This window comes from Ictalurus furcatus, chromosome 20 (genome assembly GCF_023375685.1).
Source record: "Ictalurus furcatus strain D&B chromosome 20, Billie_1.0, whole genome shotgun sequence".
Taxonomy (NCBI): domain Eukaryota; kingdom Metazoa; phylum Chordata; class Actinopteri; order Siluriformes; family Ictaluridae; genus Ictalurus; species Ictalurus furcatus.
The window spans coordinates 17,966,886-17,989,374 of record NC_071274.1 but is presented as its reverse complement, the minus strand read 5'-3'; the positions used below and the strand labels follow the sequence as shown (position 1 = coordinate 17,989,374).

Below are 22,489 nucleotides of genomic sequence, written 5' to 3'. Positions count from 1 at the left end.
ACATTTACTGACGAAGGCACAACCAATGTGGTGCTGGCAAACATAGGGGACTATGTATGGAGACTTTTTGGTACACCCTGTATAAGGCTGTTCAGCTCACCTTCCACTTCAGCTGTGTTGAAATAATTTTTAAATAACATTCTTCCAAAACAGTCAGACAATTAGCTAATATCAAATTTTCTAATTTAAAATTAGAAAACCATTTTTGTTGCAATTTAATTAGAAACAATTGAAATCTTTAGCATTACTCAATGTTCCTAAATACAGGGGCAATCAATTAACAGTTCAATATTTTAACATAGGAATATTTTACATTTATGATCAAAGATACACATTTATTTTTGTTCGCTACATTGATTGAGTATGAATGCATACTTTGGACCAATCACTGGGAAGTGTACTGCTGGTAGGAACTAAACAACTCAACAAAAGCCTCATATTCACTGCACCTCAAGCCACTGAATCATCATCATCATCATCATCATCCCAGAACACAAAGAAAAGAGGAAAAAAAAAACTCTGCTTGTTCATCAGCAGTATGACTAAAAGCAGACATCAGCTGATCTCTGTTCTGCACACTATTTTATTTTTCATTTATTTTGAAATGGCTTGTTTTATGGTTACTGGCCTGTAGGGGGCTTCATAGGGACATCTCAGCCAGTTAGGACCTTCACCTCAGCCACGATTCCATGTCTGTGTCAAACATCATGTCACTGATATGAGCAGTATGTGCATGAACACGCATGTGACACGTGTCAGTGTGGATTGACTCACTTCATTTTTAAAGAAGCATGAATCTAATATACTCGATTAAGCTTGGCAAAATGATGAGGTTTAGAAGTATGGGTAAGTATGGCAGAGACGTTTCCACAACAACTCTGAGACATCTGGCGAAAGCAACTTCAAAGTCTAAAGGTCATTCTTGTAGCCATATGGCGACACATTAACGGTACGTGCTTAATAAGATATGATGAGACAGCATGTGTTGAGTGCTTGTTCAGGCCAGTTAGTGCTTATCTCATGCACACAGGGTCAGCACTTTCATTACATCATAAGACACACAGCACGTCCCAGTAAACACATCAGCACTTTCATTAGATCATAAGTCACACAACTCCTTCATAATTAAAAAAAAAAAAGGGTCTCATCATTGGCACTATTTGCATAGTACATGCGTGGCGATTAAATACACGTGATGTCATGAGAGCAATACAATGTGGCATGATTTGAGGAATTGCAACGCAAAATCTGTTGTATGGTTAATTAACATTTTACAGGACTAATTTGAATATCGAAAATAACATTCAGAAATATAGTCATTAAAGCGTTCATCTTTAAATGACATTTCTGAAATTCAATTCTTATTTTCAGTGCTAATGCAATTCATTCACAGAACCTTACACTTACATTGTGATTATATACTACTTCCAACCACCAATGTCATTATAAATTATTTCTTTTATTTCTTTATTTCTTTTTTCTTTGTAAGTACAAATACAAACAAGTACAGCTATAGATTCAATTTACAGCCCTCGATCGAGCAATGCTATAAACCCTAAACTCTCAGATATGTGGTATGCTTAGATTGGATTCTACCGCACTTGTTAGCTACCTTGGATAAGTTCCACATGGTTCAACGTTCACCACTTTCAACGAGCTTTTGGAGAGCTAAATTAACTCATTTGAGAGGAAAAAGTGTCTGAATTGTGACTAACAGTCATATATTATACTAATGCCTGCTTATATTTACAAGACGTTTAGATCTTGATATTACTGGTATCAGTAACACATGATTAATACATTTACACTTACACCAATATCCATCCATCCATCCATCCATCCATCCATCCATCCATCCTCTACCGCTTACTCCTTTTCAGGGTCACTTACACCAATATTTAAAATGGAATTATATAGTCTACAGTCATAAAAGCGCTACAGAACTAAGTTTCCACCCAATCACGAAAGAAAGAAAGAAAGGGGGGGGGGACAAAACAAAAACAAACAAACAAACAAAAAAAAACACGTCCTGGATAGTTCTAAGAAGAACAGACAGAGTCATTCAAACTCAGAATGATAAAATCTTACAATCTGACTAGCAAGAACATACCCTCAAGCAACAACGGCCATCAATCAATATAACATCTCGCACAAGCAAGGAGAAGATATGTAGGAAATTCTATACCTACAGTACACACACTAGTACTACACTGTAGCTTCAGGATACAAATGCCTGGCCCACAGGTAGTGTCTTCGATGAAGTGTTTAAGATAGTGTAAAGAGTATCAACATTTAAATAAAAAAAAAAAAAATGCATCTACAAGACTTAAAGGATCCATGGTTGTATAGTTAAGGGCACATTTACATTGTTTGCACCTCAGGGAACAACGATGTACCAGCACAGTCCCATTTTCCCGCCCAGACTGTTTAGTTTGCATCATCACTCGCTTTATCCCCGATCAGATCTGGATCCTATCCCGTGAACTTTAGGTGCAAAGTGGGAATACACCCACCATGCACCCACATTTGCTCCACCTGCTTGCATGATTTAGGAGGAAACCAGAGACCCTATGTGGACAGGAGGAAAACATGTAAAACTCAGCACAGACATTTAACCAGAGGTAAGGATTGAAAAGGAGAACCTGGAGCTGTGAGGTGGCTGTGAGATAGTATTTGCTCATGAAGAGATTTAGAAAAATATACTCACTGGTCAATTTAATAGGTATACCTGTACAGGCCAAGAACAAGAATCTGAGGCTGCCATGGGCACAGACTCACCGAAACTAGACATTTGGATATTGGAAAAAGTCCAGGTGATTTCCCCCCCCCCTCTAATTTTCAACTGTCCAGTGATACGAGTCTGTGCCCATGATAGCCTTAGATTCTTGTTCTTGGCTGACAGGACTGGAACCCAATGCGGTCTTCTGCTGTTGTAGCCCATACACCTCAAGGTTCAATGTTTTGTGCATGCTGAGATGCTTTTCTGCTCACTATGGTTGTAAAGAGTGATTATTTGAGTTACTATATACTTCCTGGCAGCTCGAACCAATCTGGCCATTTTCGTCAGTATATTATTTATATATATATATATATATATATATATATATATATATATATATATATATATATATATATATATATATACATATATCACTCTGGACAAGACAAATCTGCCTCAGAGTAGTAGGACTACGTTAGATTTCCAAGTATCTCAGGAATTATAGATTATACCCTTCAGATCTTCCGTCATGCCTTTCAGCCTGTTCTACAATTACTTCTATTAACTTTCAGTTCTGTGCTTAGAAAGTGTGGTTCTCCTCAGAGCGTTTCAGATCGATCTGGGGAGCCTAAATGAACGCACACTACCACATGGATGCTCAAATAGACATCCGAGTTTATTCATGCAAACCAAGAGTATTTATACACATTGATAACAGCAGTGCGTGGACAGTTTCTACTGGTGCAGGGGCCAGACAGATAGACAAAACACACAGCACACTATGAAAATAAGTCTTTTCAAGAGACAGAAAATACATGTGCCAGCTATAAGAAAGGATGGCAGTTGATCTGCTTATTTAAAGAGGTAATTAAATGTATACATTCATCATAGGTATTTGACAGCGTTTTATAATATAAGAGAGTACATGATATAAGAGAATTTCCTTTCAGACTATAATTCATGTAATGAACTGCTTGGAAACAAGTATCCATTATATCTACCTAACAAACTCAGACATATTTAATATGTGAGTGTATTTGATATCAGAACAAATCTACTATAGTGCACATCAGAATCATTATAATAAGGTTGAGAAGTATGAATAAAATACTGAAACTTCCAGACCTAATTTCTGCACTTGCAGAAATCAGATACGAGGTGATAACTTATCAGTACAGCACACAACTCCAGCACTAACTGCTACATTTGCATTCCATATTAAACAAATTAATAATGTGTGCTTGAATAAAGCTGATATCTGAGCTTTTATTTCCTGTAATGGCCTCGATAACTGCTATTTTACTCTTGATTGGTAACAGTGATGAGGCTGGTAGTGACAAACCATACATAAGGCAACAAAAGTCAATAAATTCCTGCTTCCTGGAACCAATGCAAAAACTTCACAATGCCTGTTCAGTGTCAGAGATAATTTCCTAAAGCACAAGATAAGAAATTCTGGAAAGGTCTTCAAGAATGTCGCAGAAATTCTTATCATCCCTTTTCTGTATGTGATCAGTAATCAACGGCCGGAAGAACCACCAATGGCTGAAAAACATAGATTTCAACATGGAAGAAACAATTATTCCTGCCAAGACTGCAACACCTTTCTGGGAAAAAATCACACCCATACCCACTCAGAAGACTTTTCAAGACAGAGAAGCCCACCTCTCTGCTATTAATACCCACTGATAAGGTGCTATCTCTCTCCTGAGTACCATGTCTGTTTATGGGCAAAATCAGAATCAAGCCACTGAGTACAGCTCATCCTTGAATGTCAGCTGGATCAATCAGAGCTTCCTTATCACTACTGTGCCCATGGTTTTGTTGAGACACACACTGTTCACACCCCATACCCCCACTCCCTTTCAGGGGGCCTTCGGGAGGAAGTCAAAAGTGCAGACTAAGCACCGAGACCAACTAAAGTCTAGAGGTCTAGAGTATAGCGGAACTAGACACAGTTGAGGAACAGAACAGTCAGGACAGGGTTCTGGAACAAGGACGAACATGGACTATGAACCACCTTCAACCTTTGAGCAACATCTTATCATTTGCAGGCCTGATAACGAAGCATTAAATGCACTGACGCTTCTTTCCTGTGACCTTTCATCCATAGAACAATCTAGAGACACACTTATTATCTGACACCTTCCATGTGATGTAAGGACAAAATCATAGTCATTGTTCCTTTTAAAGGAATTTGTATTTTACTTAGCATATGAGCTTCATAAGTGGCTATACAATTATACACAACAATGTAGAGGAGATTAATACGAATAGAAATGTATTCCATTAACTCTTACGTCTAGTACTTCACAGAAAGTAAGAAAAAAAACTTTTTTTTTTTCAACTTAGGCTACCCAGCCTCAGCCATCATTAAATCATCTTCAGATTTAAATAATGCACTCACTGTCCACTTTAATAGGAACACCTGTACACCTGCTCATTTATGCAGTTATCCACTCAGCCAATTATGTAGCAACAGCACAATGCATACCATCGTGCAGGTACAGGTAAAAAGCTACAGTTAAAGTTCAAATCAAAACCAGAATGGGGAAAAATCTCTGTGACTTTAAAAAAACGTTGTTGGTGTCAGACTGGCTGGTTTGAATATTTGAGAAACTCCTGACCTCCTGGGATTTTTAAATGAAATGTCACTTCTTTGCTGGGCGCATGGTGGCTTAGTGGTTAGCCCGTTCGCCTCACACCGCCAGGGTTGGGGGTTCGATTCCCACCGCGGCCCTGTGTGTGCATGTTCTCCCCGTGCTGCGGGGTTTCCTGCCAAAACTGGAGTACCCGGTATCCTTCCAAAGACATACATGGTAGGCGGATTGGCATGTCCAAAGTGTCCGTAGTGTATGAATGTGTGAAAGGAAGGCGCACCCTGGGCAACGTTCAGAATCATATTGCTGAGCAGCTAATCCTTCCACCACGATAGTTCCACTATGAAGAGGAACCTCGACACGAAAAGAAGAAGAAGACTTCTTTGCCCCCCCCCCCCCCACTTAATTTGAATATTGAGACTTTTTTTTTTTTAACGTGTGAAAATAAATAGTGCTACCGTTTTACTACATTAAGCAAGTCATTTGGGCAAAACATTTAGGAAAGGTGTGACAGCTGACAATATTTTGTCCACAATAAGAATATCGGGCATGTTGAACATTGTGATATATTTCGGAAAAGATATCAAGATTCATAGAGAGTAAAAAAATAACTTCATGGAGATCAAATGGGACTGCTCGAGTAAGATCACATTCTCTCTGCAGGACGTTTCAGTTGGAGTACTTCGATCATCATTGCAGCCTAAAGTGGCAAACATTCTCCTAAGTTTTTCCTACAGATATCCTGTAGTGAGTCATTCGTACTGATCTTATTTTTGAAAGGTAAGTAAAGCTTCAGTAGTCAACATCAGACAGGAAGTGAAAGCCAGAAACAAAGAGGGATCATTTCCTCTTTCCAGATCACTGCCAGCACTTCTGACACATCAGCAAGTGATCATCTGACTTCAGAAACTCAACTAATTATAAAAACGTACAGTAAGCAGAGCCATGCACGCCAGATGGACACCATGAACATACGTTTTCAGAGTAAGCATGATCAACCGAATCCATGGGAAAATGTAGAGAAAGGTCAGAAAAGGGAACTATGCAAGTGCCAAGGGGTTTCCTGTTCCATAATAAGCATTCAAAGACAGTCTGTTTCCACAAAACAAAGATCTAAACACCCAAATTAAAAAATGTTTGATGTTTCTTGGAAAAGTGAACTTACCAGAGCAGAAGAGATGACAAGGTACACACCATGGTTCAACATTTGAAGGCCAGAGTCCCAGTGGATTGGGGAAAATGGGACAAGGATACAACAAATTCAGTACATACAAACAGAGACACAGAGAGAGAGAGAGAGAGAGAGAGAGAGAGAGAGAGAGAGAGAGAGAAAGATTTAGGATCCCCAAAATCTGTACTGCATACACTGTATATGAACTCAGCACACACTTTATACAGAGCCAGCTGGAATTGACTATTTCTGCACACTAGATTAAAATGATATGAAAGCTAACTGATATAAACAAATCGAATTAGTGCTATAATAAGCGCTGAAACTGTGTACACACCCAGAATATCTTCTCCGTTTAAGAAAACACAGCGAGCACGCGCGGACTATGTTCAAAACTACCCACATTCACACACTTGACTCTGGACGTTTAAAAAAAAAAATAATAATAAAAAAAAATAATAATAAAAAGGTACAAACATAAACAATACACAACCTGGTTAAAATTCCGCCGTTGAAAGCAGTTAGAGACCCCACTCACGTCACCAGCGACAATTAACAGGAGTTAAACCCGGCAAGGAGCCACTTCTGGCACTTCCGGCACGGCGCACTTTCGAGTGGAAAGCCGCAAAAAACACAACGCTCACCTGAGAGGAATCCGCTTTGATCCACTCGGATCTGCTGAGGGAGGTGTCCTGAGATCACAAAGCCACGCCCCGTCTGCGCTATTGGCTGGAGATGCTGTATGTCAGCGTAGTAACGAATTAACCCCGCCCATCACCACCTACCGTAAGACTGATGCTTGTCAGCTAAAGGTCGCTAATGGGAAATGCTAACGTTAGTGAATGTGAATGCTTCTGAAATTATTATACCCTTTAACCCAGTCAGAACATTAAAAGTGAACACTTCAAACGTTTCCAGACACCGGCAGCATATGTAGAATTATAAATGATAAATTATTCATTAGGATAACAGTTGAAAATATCACTCCAGCCAGCAAAAATAACGGGAAAAAGACGACATACTAGGGTTAGGGTTAGGTTTAGCTTTAGTGGGAAGGAATGGTGGAGTCCCCCAAAAATTCCCCCTAAAATAAAAGTGCAAGTATGAAAGCACCTAAAACTAAAATATTATTTCAACATTAACAATAACTTTATCATTTATTTTATTGTTTGTTTGTTTTGAGTTTAACTGGAATCTAATCTACAGATGGTACAGAGAGATAAATAGAATAGAAAAATAACATGGGGTAAATACTAGGGCTTCACAAATGACCTGCATTAAATAATGTATTGGTTCTTCTAAAATGGAAAAAAGATAAACAAATAAAACAAAACATGACAATTAATCAAGAGGGGAAAAAAATTAATTTTGTCATAAAAGTTCACTACCATTCATCACCAACAGAGGTCACTATAAACCAAAACATACTCACTTCACAAGTATTTTTAATTGAAGAAAAAAACCGCAATAAATATTAATTCTGTCATTTGTATGGTTTTTATTTCATCTAATGACTCTTGACAAGTAACAGTTGTGCATGAACTTGACATACATTCAACCACAAAATAGTCTATAGGAAAAACACTTCTTTTATGGCCTTCATCATTTTCCAGCCAGGGTGAAACCTGAGAATTCATCTCTAGCAGTTATTGCTGTTTGATTGCACAACAATATCCAGGTACAATGAAACAAAGTTTATGAGGTTGCATAATTATAGTCTGTTGATGTATATGCAAAGCAAGATGGCGTTTCTTTTACAAATACAGTAGCTTTGACTAACAACTGAAAAGAGGTCTTTGATTTTAACTGAAATAGTCATGTGTGTGGCAAAAGTTGGTGAAGCGGGAGAAAACACATCAATAACACAATTGTTCAATAATTATTACAAGGAAAGTTACTTAACAGGTGACACAATGCAGGACAAGAACAGCGTATAAGCCTAACAGATCAGTGGAAGGCACAAGAACAACTCTGGTTCTACTCTTGGACTTGTCATCTAAATACTGCGCAAAAGTGAGTGATGGTCTCCTCAAAAGCTGGATTGGACCTCCAGTCTTTTTAAATACTAATATGTACTTTTATGAGTGTTGTTTTCAGCACAAAATCTTATCTTGGTTATGCTACAAACTAAGTAAATTGTCCACAGAAGAACCCTAAGCAGTTAACAACTACATCCTACTTATATGCCTGAGCATATAGACTTGCTCAGACCTGCTCTCCCTGTTGGAGATTTGCCTTGGGGTCCACATCTACATCGGCTGTATGAGAGTTCGACATGGTAGGTTCTGTGTGCAGCTGTGTGAGGGAGCTATTGGGGAATATATGTGCATTCATAACATAACTCTGCGTTCCTGTCTGCTCTGGTCCCTCCACACCTGTTTCTGGCGCCCCATCTGGGGCTTCAAATGAGTCTCCTCCTAGTGCTGCCAGTTTTATATAGCCCTTACTGCCCAAGCGGTCCAGCCTCGGGCAGCTGAATCTGCGTGACCTTTCTTCGTGCCGTCCAGTGCCCAGGTCAGAAAGGGCATTCAGGGACAGGTGGGAGCCCAAGATCCTGAACCCAGAACTGGGCAGCTGTAGCTGTTGCTGACATACACTGGATACATCACCTGAGAGCTTGGAATCCCGAGATACCGACAAACCTGCCCTCAATACCTCAGCTTTGGTTTGTATGGCAGAGCTGAGAAGTTCTTCAGAGTATGTGGAGCCCTGGCACTCTGGCTGCCGGTTCTCTGTCAGATTGCACGGTGTAGCACGCTCTCCCTCCCGCTCTTCTCTTGCCTCCATTTCATGGTTGTTGAGTTTAATTACAGGTAACGTGAAAGCATTAACTGATGAGGTGACTATAGAGCGTGTCTCCCACTCCTTGGGAGCAGGTGTTGGCTCTTTAAGCCTGTTCTGATCTCTGTAAATGGTGTAGATTGTCTCAGTAAGCGACTGTCTTTCTCTAGACCAGCTAAACTTTCTGGTGAATGACGATGTCCTGTAATCCTTTTCTTTACACGAGACAGTAGAAGGCCAGGAGCCTCTTGAAGGCATGGCTGTCTTATTTGTGGCCAATGTAAGATCTCCTTCCTTGGACTGCGTGCAGCCTAACAGCCCGTTAAGAGGGGCATGGCCTTTGGAGCGCAAGCTGTGGATGTCTATAACCGTAGAGTAAATGTCCCTCAGGTCAATGATTTTGGTCTTTTTGTCACGGTTCTCATGGAGCACGGCATTGGCGCAAATAAAAAGGAAGATACCAATACCCATGACCAGTGGTCCAAACACTTTGAGGTTGTCGGAGTACAGATAAGTGGAGAACAGGCCTTTAAAAAATCCAACAGGCCGGAAATTAGGCTTGGTAGCATTAATCATACCATCACTGCTATTCCAGTGCAGCTTCATCCGGAGCTTGGTATTGCTCGTGAAGTTCGATGGCGGCCGAAGGGTTTTTTTGGAATCAGTTGCCTGTTTCATGGGCTGCTTCTCTCTTGGAAAGACTTTTGGATAAGCCGGGGTCTCTTTGGGCCAGTATCCCAGGACAGCCATTGATATTCCCACCATTAAGACAAACAATCCGAGTGCTGCAACCAGGCCAGATACAGAGAACAGCTTCAGCTTGCCCTTCACCACCACTACATTGTTCTTCATCTTCTTCCTGGCTTTCCTTCTTCGCTTGTTCTCTGCTCGATTCTTGGTACGCAGAGAATCCTGCCGCCGGGAGATCCTCAGTAGCCCGCCTGTCGCTATCATTGTGACTGCTAGACAATGGATCTGTCAGTCATCCTGCAGGAGACACGAAAATGTAGATATATTACACATCAGTGGCTTACTGGCTGATACTTTGACAAGTCAAAAACAAAACAAACCTGAGAACAGGTATATTAACATCATATCCAAACAGCACACATGAAGACATGCTTCAATACAATAGCCCTGTTCCCCTCAATAAGGATTAAGGGGAATTATTAAAGAAATTCACATCCAGTTCCTGTCAGTGGTTTAGTATCATATGCATGATGCCCAGAGACACTCGGTCCTCCATTTTGGCTTGTGCACTTTCCCAAATTGCCTGTAAACTAACCGAAAGCACCTGCACAACACACCTGATACTCATTCATCAATTGGCTTAAAGACTATATTGGTGCTTTCTGCATGGTCACTCATTTATTCTTTCCAATAAGGTTTGTAGGCAGATCAGAAACCAAAGAAGTTGAGCAAATATATGTGGAAATGTGTGCCATATTCATAGATGTTTATAATGTTTATAGCTAACTTGATTTATTTTCAGAGAATCTTCTTGTGTTTTTGTCAGATCCTTTCACGACTTACTTTTCTATACTCCTATTAAAGTTCATTTAGACAACTGAGAAGAAAAATGGCTCTGTTATGATGTGAAGGGCATTTTGCTGACATTTTATTCGGTCCCCTTAGAATGATGGGTCACTGCAAATCAGTACAAAGTTCTTCTGAACTTTATCCTATGATGAAACATTTCTCTCTTGATAGTAGTGATCTCATCCAGGATGGCCCCGCCCCCATCAACAGGGCATAATGGCTCAGTGAATGGTTTGATGAGGATGAAAATGATGCCTTCACAGTCACCAGGGCTCAAAACAATTGATCACCTCTGGGATATTTTGGAGCAACATGTAAGACAGTGCGCTTTAACACCAGAATCAGAACTTTTTTGGATGAATTTGAGGCAATATCTTTTGGAAGAAGTGTTCACCCTTTCAATACAGTGGAAGTACTTCTACAATCTTTAGCGAGGCACACTGAAAATGTTCTGATGGTTCACAGTGGCTCAAAACCTTATTACGACGCTTTACATTGATTTCCCCTTTAATTTGTCACCCACCTGTAGATTCAGCATCAGGCGGGTAACCTAGCCCAGGCATTCTGGGCTGTAGCCCTGAAGATGTTGTAATTTTGTATCTTCAGTGAATGGAGTGTTGTATTTTATCTTCAGTGAATGGAGGCAACACCAATCACACAGAGTTTTCAGGAAATTATGTGGAAATACTTGGATCTTATTGGCTGACAGGTCTCAGTTCTGCCAAATGCTAGCTCACACAGTCAGTTAGTGTGAGGGGAAAAATGGATATACTCCTTTTTTTTTTTTTTGCTGTTGTTTTGTTGTGGGGTTTTTTGTTTTTTTTTATATACCAATAAAGGGGTTGAAATTGAAACACTAACATCCTCTAATGCTGAGCTAGGAAAACAAGGTGTGTACATGTCTATATGAGTTCCAAGTAACGCAAACATGGTATTTGCAGAGCATAAGAACAGCTAATGTACTTTGCATGGCACTGTAGCCAGCTAAACCCATACAATTATAGCTTTGTTGTTCCTCGAGCCTAGTCTCATGTTAGATAGCCAAAAAGTTGTATATTTTATCAGTCTGGTTGTCCTGCAAACAGTGATAACACCTGAGATGAGTTTTATTATAAATCCAACATTTGGTCAAATTTTCAAATTTTTTAAGCAATTAGACCTCACCTGCAAGAAAGAATGCACTGAAACGGTCTATTTAGAAGTACGTTGTTGTAGTTTTAAAATGTTTTTTGATGGAGAAAAATCTGGGCTCGGCCCCGGATGCTTAACGGTCTAGCTAACGCCCCTCTTCACATTATGTCTGGTTGTTTTAGCTGAAATTTAAACTTCCAAAGATTGATAGACACTCACTGTCCACTTTATTAGGAACACCTGTAAACCTGCACATTCATGCAGTTATCTAATCAGCCAATCATGTGGCAGCAGTGTAATGTATAAAGTAATGCAGATACAGATCAAGAGGTTTGGTTAATGTTCACATCAAACATCAGAATCTGAAAAAAAGTGTGATCTCTGTGACTTTGACTATGGCATGGTTGTTGGTACCAGATGGGCTGGTTTGAGTCTTTCAGAAACTGTTGATCTCTTGGGATTTTCACACACAACAGTCTCTCGAGTTTACACAGAATGGTGGGAAGGACAAAAAAACAAAAACAGAAAAAAACAACAACTGTGTGTTGAGTTTCTGCAGGCTAAAACACCTTGTTGATGAAAGAGATCAGAGGAGAATGACCAGGCTGGTTTGAGCTGGTTTGAGACAAGGTGATTTTTTCCTAATCTTCAACTGTCCAGTTTTGATGAGTCTGTACCCATGACAGTCTCAGATACTTGTTCTTGGCTGACAGGCATGAAACCCGATGTGTTCTTCTGCTGTTGTAGCCCATCCACCTAAAAATTCGATGTTTTGTGCATGCTGAGATGCTTTTCTGCTCATCACGGTTGTAAATATTATGAGCTACTATGTCCTCCCTGGCAGCTCAAACCAATCTGGCCATTTTCTTCTGACCTCTCCTATCAACAATGCGTTTCCACCCACAGAACTGTCACTCACTCAATGTTCTTTGTTTTTCAGACCATTCTGTGTGAACTCTGGAAACTGTTGTGTGTGAAAATCCCAGATCAGTAGGTTCTGAAATACTCAAACCAGCCCTTCTAGCACCACCATCCATGCCCCGATGAAAGGCACAGAGATTGCACTTTTTCTTTATTCTGATGTTTGACATGAACATTAACTGAAGTTTTCAACCTGTATGTATTATATTTTGCACTGTGCTGCTACCACATGATTAACTGATTAGATAACTGCATGAATGTGCAGGTGTACAGGTGTTCCTAATAAAGTGGACAGTGAGTGTTTACATTATATATTTTATGAATAGATAAGAAACTCATAATCTGAAGCAATTTCAACCACACCAACTACCACACAATACCATACCAAAATCAGATAAGCAATGCAGTTTACCTTGAGCCCATGGAATGCTACTAAATGTCTGCAGATAAGTTCTAAAATGTGCAATTTGTGCTTTACGACAGCTAGTACCTCACATATGACAAGCCCCTAAACTGCCTCATCACATAAACCAACTGCTTTGAGAAGATGCCATGGTTTAATTGCACTGAATAATGCAGAACTCACCCCGACTTTGCCAGTTGGTGATCCTTTTTCTTAATCATTCATAATTATGTATGGCTTAGGGTGAATTTATGAATAATTCATCTCATAAATGTCTGCCCTGGCACACAGAATTTTTTGAAAATGCCAGGATTTTAGAATGGCAGGCTGTCGGGAATATGAGCTTGAATGTGCTGGCTGAGACCCCTGCTGGAGCTCCATAACAAGCCCAAGGGTCAGGGCCCTTCAGTGACAGTCCTTTCAATGCATCTCAATGCAGAAAGGCTCAACAGCTTAATTGTATTCATAATGGCCATCCATATTGTAGTATACATCAACAAATAGGACTGCAAGTTAGTGTAAATGTGTGGCATTTGCAGTCCAAGGGGTTGTTTTTTTTTTTCCAGATCTCCCTCCTCAATGGTGCCTTTATCTAAGCATACTGTATTCTACCATATTCTTAAAAGTCTTAAAGCCGCAGTGATGAACTGAGTACAGTTTTGGACTCTAATGTTATTCATTCAGGATGTTACTGAATACGAATACATTATTCGGAATAAACTGATTATCTACACATACAGATACGAATAGGAGGTGAACCATTCATGCCAGAAAGGTTCAAAGGGCATCCAGACCATACAGAATGAATGTGCAGCACTGCATGATGCATTTTGCAGCATTCATTCATTCATGCTTAGTAACTGCCTGGTCATTGTTAATGGCGGTTTAAATGAACATACTTTTTTGTTTATATTTTTTGTAAAAGAACCAACTAAATTTGATGGAAAACATTGAAGGCAAGTACAAACAATAATAATAACCAAAAACTGAAACTGATTAAAAAAAGAAAACTGTCCCAACTACATTATGAATGTGCGTGACAGAATATGACAGAATTCACAGACCATATTAACTGCAGATTAAAATACGAATACAGGTATGGATATTTAGTGTACTAAACAGATACAGGAACAGACAGTAGCACTGTATTACACCTATTGTAATCCATGCAAACTTTTTTCATGTCATTTTGATGAAACTAATAACTTGTTCTGAAAAGGTTCATTTACAAGATAATTACTGACACTGATCTGCACTTTTCTCTACTGGAATATCATATATGGTTTTATCATTTAATATAAACTGTGTAGGTTGTCAACAACTAACGTGCATGTACATCCATCCTTACTGGGTCATGGGGAACCTGGAGCCTATCCCAGGGGGCATGGGGCACAAGGTGGGGGACACCCTGGAGGCGGTGCCAAACACACTACAGACACTTTTTTTTTTTGGAAATGCCAATCAGCCTACCATGCATGTCTCTGGACTGGGGGAGGAAACCCCCGAAGCACTGGGAGAACATGCAAACTCCGCACACACAGGGTCGTGGCGGGAATCGAACCCCCAACCCTGGAGGTGTGAGGAAAATGTGCTAACCACTAAGCCAGTAGTTTTCAAAGTCGGGGCCGCCAGGGGGCGCCCGGGGGGCCTCAACAATTTGGTGTGAAAAATAAATTCTCACTCTCAGACAACCACACACACACACACAATCAATTCCTAATATAATGTAATGTAAAGATGTAAGATGTAATTATTAATAAAAAAAAAGAGGGGGGATATATTGAGAAATCTGTATTTTTAAAGTGTTTTAAAGACATCTTGTAAAAGGGGGGCCTCGATCAAATGTTAATGCCATTTGGGGGGCCTTTCCCTGAAAAAGTTTGGGAACCCCTGCACTAAGCCACCGTGCCCCCCTTGTGCACGTAAATGTTTATTAAAAACAATAAATGCAGCTTTGTGCGTGTTCATATAATGCTGGTGATATAATACAAATCTCTCTCTCTCTCCTTCTTTTTCAACTGAGCAGAGCTGAAAGAACAATGCAAATCATACATGCATACAGTACATACTCCCACACTCACACCCTAAAAAAAAAAACTCCATATGCCTCTCTCAAAGGGTCAGTAAAGGGTCAGTCCTCATCTTTGGGCCATTTATAAGTTGCCGTGATGTTTCAGTAGAACGCAGTATCACCTCCATGTGTGAAGAGCACCTCCATGTGTGAAGAGCACCCTCTCTGGAAAGGAGCACCCTCTCCTTGGTCTTAATGCATGTGAAAGCACAAAGGTCAAAGAACAAAACACACGCACACACACACACACACACACACACACACACACACACACACACGCCCACGCAACATACAGATGTATTACTGAGGCTATTTGCACAAAGACACAAAGCACCATGCTCTAAAGAGTTGGTATTTTCTGCATTTCATCTAGCTGCCAGATAGAGGACTGTCTAGAGGTTTTTGATTAACTGATCAAAAGCCTCACTATGTAATGAATAAAACATACCAGAGTGGGTCATTTTCCTACAACAGTGCATCCTGAATGGTTTTCTTCCTCCTATACCACAGCAATTTGCAAAAAAAAAAAAAAAATCCATTTAATTTTCTTATTAGATAACCGTTTATAGTTACACTTAACGTTGTGAAACATCCACAAGACAAGTTCCTGTTATCACCTAGATTACAGCAGCAATAAGCAGCCACGCCATCACCAGTCTCTCTTTTTTCTCTCTCTTAAAGTTAATAAGACACAAAATGCAGCTTGTCATTGTTACTGAGAAATCAGAACGTGCTAAGTCCTCTGTTCTGAAGGCGTTCCTATGGCGGAAAACTTACTGAAGGTTACAAAACACTGGACACTCCTTCCATAAATGTGTCATAAAAAGAACATCTAATAAACTTCACTGTATCGATGATGACAAGATTTATGTTTTTGTTTCCACATTAACGATCATTAGATTATATAGAATATAATCTATTTAAAAGAGCGCATTGATATAAACCTTGCTGCTGTTACAGAAAATGAATCAACACCTTTTGACCAATCACATTTGAGAATTCATCAGCACTGTGTGCAATTATTGGTTACACAATACCGGTTCTTGTTTGAGAAATCTGCCACCACATCATCCATCCATCCATCTTCTATACCGCTTTATCTGCTTTATCAGAGTCACGGGGAAACCTGGAGCCTGTCCCAGGGAGCACAAGGTGGGGTACACCATTGCAGGGCACAATCACATTCATCACCATTCACCATTCATACACTACGGACATGTCAATCAGCCTACCATGTCTGGGGGAGGAAACCGGAGTACCCGGAGGAAACCCCCGCAGCACGGGGAGAACATGCAAACTCCGCACACACAGGGTCACGGTGGGAATCGAACACCCGACCCTGGAGGTGTGAGGCGAACGTGCTAACCACTAAGCACCGTGCACCCGCCACCACATCATACTGTTGCTTAAATGTGTCACTCTTTTTGTGTACAGTTATGTAGTCAAAACGTTCAAAAAGAAATTGTGATTTGAATTTCAGTCATGGACTGTACGATACCTGAGTCAAATTTAGGCGTTAAAGTAGGTGTTTTGATAACATGTTTAACGATCTCTGATCAAAGACAACAGGTCATGCCTTGCTCCACAGGAATAAAGTGTTGCATAAAATTCTGCTATTAACTTTTTTTAAAAAAAAAAGAAAAAAGGTTAATGTTGGCAAAAATGTGAAAAGAAATTGACCCAAACAGAACATAAACAACAATTCATGATAAACAGCAAAAAAACCTTTGCTCTGTCCGTGGTGCTGATGTGTTACACACACAGGAAGATTAATGTGCTCCACATGACTGAGTCCAATTAACGTCAAGCACACACATTAACCCGGCTTTAACCATACATTACAGCCTGACATAATGCGCATGCTGTCATTCTGTGATGTTTGGAAATTCATTTAGAAGTGTTTGACCAAATCTATGCAACTTCTATGTAATTTTGTTCTCAATGGAGCATTATATTCTGATATTCTATCATTATTTATAATGTATGCTTAAGCTTGATCAGTAGAAATGATTAAACCACAAAAAAACAAAACACAAATATGCATTCTCGATCTCACACACACATACACACACACATCCTAGGGGTTTTGGATCTTCTGTTCTGACACCTGAGGCTGGAGGGCTAATTAAACGCTGGAAGGATGTTGAGACTCAGGTGTGGTACAAAATGGAACAGTGTGGACCTGCCTGCAGTCCTTGAGGACTGGGTTGAAAATCCCTGGTTTGTGCAGTTTTATAAACACAGCATAACACCACACACACACATACACACACACACACACCTAACGCTGCCTCATTAAACATTTTCCGCTTTTGAATATAACACCACAGGCTTACTGAGAAAATAGTTCTTCAAATCTTTTCTAAGCTCCATTTTTATTTGAGTAGCTCCTGGGCCTTTTTGAAAACACTGAACCACATGTGACATTCTTGAATGATGAAACAGCAGCTTGTGCTGTACCCGATTTTCGTTCGAAGCTTTGATTTATTCATCAGCATCCTCCATGTGCCATTTCCATCTATCCTGAGTGTTAATGGAAGGTGACCACAGGACCATCGCTGACCAGATCTTATTATGTCTCAGGACGTTCTTAGGACAGCAGTGACCCTGACATGACAGTGGCCTGCCTTGTGAGTGTTGCGGAGGTAAGAGTGCATCAGGTGCAGCAATGTTACTGGGATTTTATACACCTGCTGTGATCAGAAACTGACTCTAATGAACAAGTATTGGACGATTAATAAAAATGGTGCATGAAAAACAACAACACCAACACGCTACTAGTGTCCAATAATGCACATGATACCCTCATACCAGCACCAAAGGCACTAAGTTTATCCTACACAGGGTCATGGGGGAGCCTGAGATTCCTCCGGGTAATCTGGTTTCCTCCCCCAGTCCTATTTTGAAATAGTCTGTAATGTGTCCAGGTGTCCACCCTGTCCCAGGGAACTCAGGGCACAATCCTTCACACACCCGGAAACACTATGAACAAGTTGGAAATGCCAATCAGCCTACAACGTTTGTCTTTGGACTGGTGGAGGAAACCGCAGTACCCGGAGGAAACCCCCGAAGCACTGGGAGAACATGCAAACTCCGCACAAACAGGGTGGAGGCAGGATTCAAACACCCAACCCTGGAGCTGTGAGCCACCCAAACCACAGTGCCCCTCACTGCTGGAAATAAAGGTACCAAATTGTACTTTTCCTTGATGTTGTTGTGGTGGTACCATCAAGGGTACATTTGTGTATGGTTATTAGTATGGTTATATTGTTATATTGTATACTTATATTATTATTATTATTATTATTATTGTATACCTTTAATAATCATTTATGGTATATAATGTGACTTGAAAGACTGTTTAAAGATAATTAAATACACATACTAAAGGACAAAAAAACGGTACACTTTGAGAATGGTCTCTTGTCTGCTGTGGCCCTATGGTGGTCCCTTTCCACTGATGCATGGGGTAAAATGAGGATGACAAATTGTGCCTAGCAACAGATGGGCTACAGTCAGTAACCATACCTACAAAGCAGTACCTGATAAAATGCCCAAAGTGAGTGCATTTACCTTATAATAACAGTTCGGTGTATAGTGAATACTGGAACATTTATTAAGCTGATAAAAAACGTCATTTATAATAGAACAGGCTCTATTGTACTGTTAGAGAGAGATGGAGCTGCGCCAGACTCACGCGCTTTCATCACCGGGGTGAAACGGCCTTTTACAATAGACTGACCATTTGCACGAATTAAAAAACAAGCAAATGTTTATTCAGAAATGTTCAAATGACTGTTTAAAATCAGCTCGACACTTCTGTCTGAGCAGTTACTCCGAGTTTGGAGGTAGAGAATGAAGGAGCGCGCGACAACGCACCTGAGTGATGTGTTTGCATATGAAGCTGTTCATGGATTCCTAGAAATCCCAGAAACTGATCAATATGATGGATATGATGGCATTAAGTAGAGAGATTACTTAGCACAATCTTAATATAGAAAAGAGACGCGCGTGCTGCTCAGTGCTGTGCTTTGATCGGTATTATCACGGTTATGCGCGCTCACTGAATCAAAAAGACAACACTAACGCTCGAGCTTAAAGGGTGAGTGCACAGTATTCTCCCCAATTATCCTATAAAAGTTCCGCCATCTTAATGCAATATGATGCACGAGTGCGCATCGATTTAATCTGATAAAGTTTCCATCAAAGACAAAGCAAGCCCTGTCCGTGCGCGCCTTACCGAAATGACGCCTCTCCATCGCTCGCGCCTCAGAGCTCTCGCGCCTCTACTTCAGTGATAACGAGCCATAGCGCTGAAGGATCTCTCGCGCTCGTGTGTCTCACCGGCCTCGGAAATGAACCGACAGTCGAGATCCAGTCGCCTAAAGGGGCGGGCTGAACCCACGCGCGTCCCGCTGATTAAAAAAAAAACATGTTGCCAGATCATGCAATTTGCCAACCAATACCCCTAGTTGCAGAACAACAAGTTCAGGGGGTGGATTCGAACCAGATCCAGCTCCTCCCATATCATGACGTACCACTCGTTTAGAATTAATTATTAAATCACACACAACGCACTTTTAAAGTCAGTGTTGTCCTCAGTTTGTGTATCAACTTATAGGGAAAGCAAAATCACATATACACACCTACTGACCACTTTATTAGGAACACCTGTACACTTGCTCATTCATGTAATTCAATTATCCAATCATTTGGCAGCAGTGTAATGGATGCAGATACAGGTCAAGAGTTTCAGAATCATCAAAATGGGGAAAATGTGATTTCAGTGATCGAAACTGGACACTTAAAGACCAGGCATTTTCCACCAAATCTTCAACCGACCAGTTTGGGTGAGCCTGTGCCCACTGTAGCCTCAGTTTCCTGTTCTTGGCTTACAGGAGCAGAACCCAGTGCAGTGTCCTGTGGCCTCAATATTTGCCATGTTGTGCATTCAGAGATGCTTTTCTGCTCACCATGGTTGTAAAAAGTGATTATCTGAGTTACTGTTGCTTTCCAGTCAGCTTGAACCAGCCTGGCTATTCTCTCCTGACCTCTCTCAGCGACAAGTAGTTTCTGCCCACAGAACTGGATGTTTATTTTGCAAATTCTACAGATTGTTGCGAGTGGAAATCCCAGGAGATCGGCAGTTTCTGAATTGCTCAAACCAGACCGTCTGGCAGCAACAACCATGCCATAGTCAAAGTCACTGAGATCACAATTTCCCCCATTCTGATGTGTGATCTGAGCATTAATTGACGTTTCTTGACTTGTGTCTGCATGTTTTTATACATTGCGCTGCCGCCACATGATTGGCCATGTTATGCCCTGTAATTGCACATGTGTTCGGGTACATTTGTTTTCTAGGAGTGAAAACTAATCGTTTAAAACACCAGAAACTGATTTCTTCCTTTATTTTTCTCAATAAATGTTCTATTAGTTAAAATTCAATGACTTCCATAAGTGGAGTTGTAGGGATGAGATACAAATTTATTGTTTGATATTTTCTTACATTTAAAGGGATGTAATTTTTTTTTAAAGGCTAACATGGTCATGTTTCTTATATGCAATTATTGCATTACACTTAAAATATTATTTGTTCCATCTGTATTTGAATATGTATTCAATAAAATATTACATAAACATTTGGCTTATGGCATGGGTGCAGTTGGATCAGGTCCGACTCTGACGCTGACTCTGCGGTAAAGAACGTCTCTTTATTTCGTTATTTATATGCGATCACACTGGGCTGGAAAACTGATTTGGAAGCCATAATTTGGCAAATTAATTTGGCTGGGTTTTAAACTGGGACTGGGCCTCAAACTGACACTGCAATCTGGCAAACTTTAAACCAAATGTTGGATTTAAGAGCTTGTAAATCTCTCTTTCCAGTGGATTCATAAATACATTAGAATTAAAATGTCAAATGTAATGGTTTATAGAACGGTGTGAAAAAAAAAAACAACATTTGCACAGTATCTTCACCACTAGCTGTTCTAATGCTTTTGCTTGCACTCAAAGCCTGATGAAATCCAGGCCTCCTAGTTTGTCTCATAATGTTTGGATAGTGAGCAGCTAATGCACTGAACAGGAACAGGCTACTAAACAAAGGTGTGTTTAACATTTTTGGCTGATGAGTATTGTGTTTTTGTGATCGTGTGCTGGACTGGTTTTATGAGTGACCTGGTGGAGAAAATGACAAGAACAACGGATATGCACATCACACATGGTAGTTTTACTAAAGTGTAACAGCATGTTAACATTCTGACTCTGAGTTCTGCAGAAAGGAAGTCAGTGACACAGCACAGGCAACCCATTAAAGTGCAAATAGACTGGTCTGTTTGGTCTTTTTTTGTTGGTGTTGCTGGACTGCTGAGAACATCGCCAAGAATAGTCTTCACCTGACTGACAGTGATTCTTTTAAGCGAACTGGAGCAATTGATCCACCGGCCAATTTGCAGTATTTATTGATCTGCACATTTTCACAAAAAAAAAAAACAAAAAAAAAAACCCCACAATATTGTTAGCTAAAAGTTTGTGCCTGGTGGCTAGCAGGGCATCTTCGCAATCTAGCAGAGGTCCATTTGTTAGCAGAAAGATATAACACTAGAACATCAGGTTTAAAAATTGCCATGCATTCTTTCCAAGCATTTAGAGATAACAATATAGTGTTACAGTTATGATGCAAGGACAACGTTAGCACATCAAATAAATGTTCAATACTACAATACAACCTTACTGGGAAGGCTAGGCTGGTAAAATGAGCACGATCATGCTAGTTAGCTGGCAACCAGCATGTATGATGCTGTTCACGCCTGTTACTAGCTATACTGGTCTCTTTTTTATTTCAGCAGAGAAAAGAACATCTAGCAACAGTGCTCGCTCTCAGGATCTTGACATGATCTCCCAAGGTGATACTGACAGAGTAACAGGACAGTGACTTGCCCCAAAGGACATATCTTTACAGGTGTGTGGCTATAATTTGGCAGCTCACAGTGTGAGGTTCAGCACAGAGTGGAAAGACACTTCAGAGCTATTAGTGGTGCAACACACTATATTTTGGGGTGAAATGTAATAGAAAACATTTATTTAGCTAATCCTCCCAGTCACCTGGGAAAAGGAAGCAACTGAAAGGAAAGAACAAGCAAGGAAAGTT

The 22,489-nt window shown here is 40.3% G+C and overlaps 2 protein-coding genes across 5 annotated transcripts in view; both read right to left on the bottom strand.

Annotated features, from left to right (window-relative positions):
- Positions 1 to 7,487, bottom strand: part of epb41l3b (erythrocyte membrane protein band 4.1-like 3b) — a 44,974-nt gene extending 37,487 nt beyond the window's left edge. The window contains exons 1-2 of one of the 4 annotated variants that reach the window (XM_053651809.1): positions 6,984 to 7,128; positions 6,295 to 6,479 (exon numbers count right to left, since the gene is read on the bottom strand). The gene's annotated coding sequence lies outside the window, so the exon portion shown is untranslated. The other 3 variants (XM_053651811.1, XM_053651808.1, XM_053651810.1) reach the window with 3 other exon arrangements.
- A 537-nt stretch (positions 7,488 to 8,024) lies between these two features.
- LOC128624486 (transmembrane protein 200C-like) lies at positions 8,025 to 20,351 on the bottom strand. Its single transcript, XM_053652170.1, has 2 exons — positions 19,577 to 20,351; positions 8,025 to 10,258 (listed from the first exon to the last, which is right to left on the bottom strand). Exon 2 carries the CDS (start codon positions 10,223 to 10,225, stop codon positions 8,696 to 8,698), a length of 1,530 nt encoding a protein of 509 aa, XP_053508145.1. The 5' UTR covers positions 10,226 to 10,258; positions 19,577 to 20,351; the 3' UTR covers positions 8,025 to 8,695.
- Positions 20,352 to 22,489: the final 2,138 nt, after the last annotated feature.

Bases quoted from the DNA above. Each gene is read 5' to 3' on its own strand.
- LOC128624486 (XM_053652170.1), bottom strand. From the start codon at position 10,225: ATGATAGCGACAGGCGGGCTACTGAGGATCTCCCGGCGGCAGGATTCT.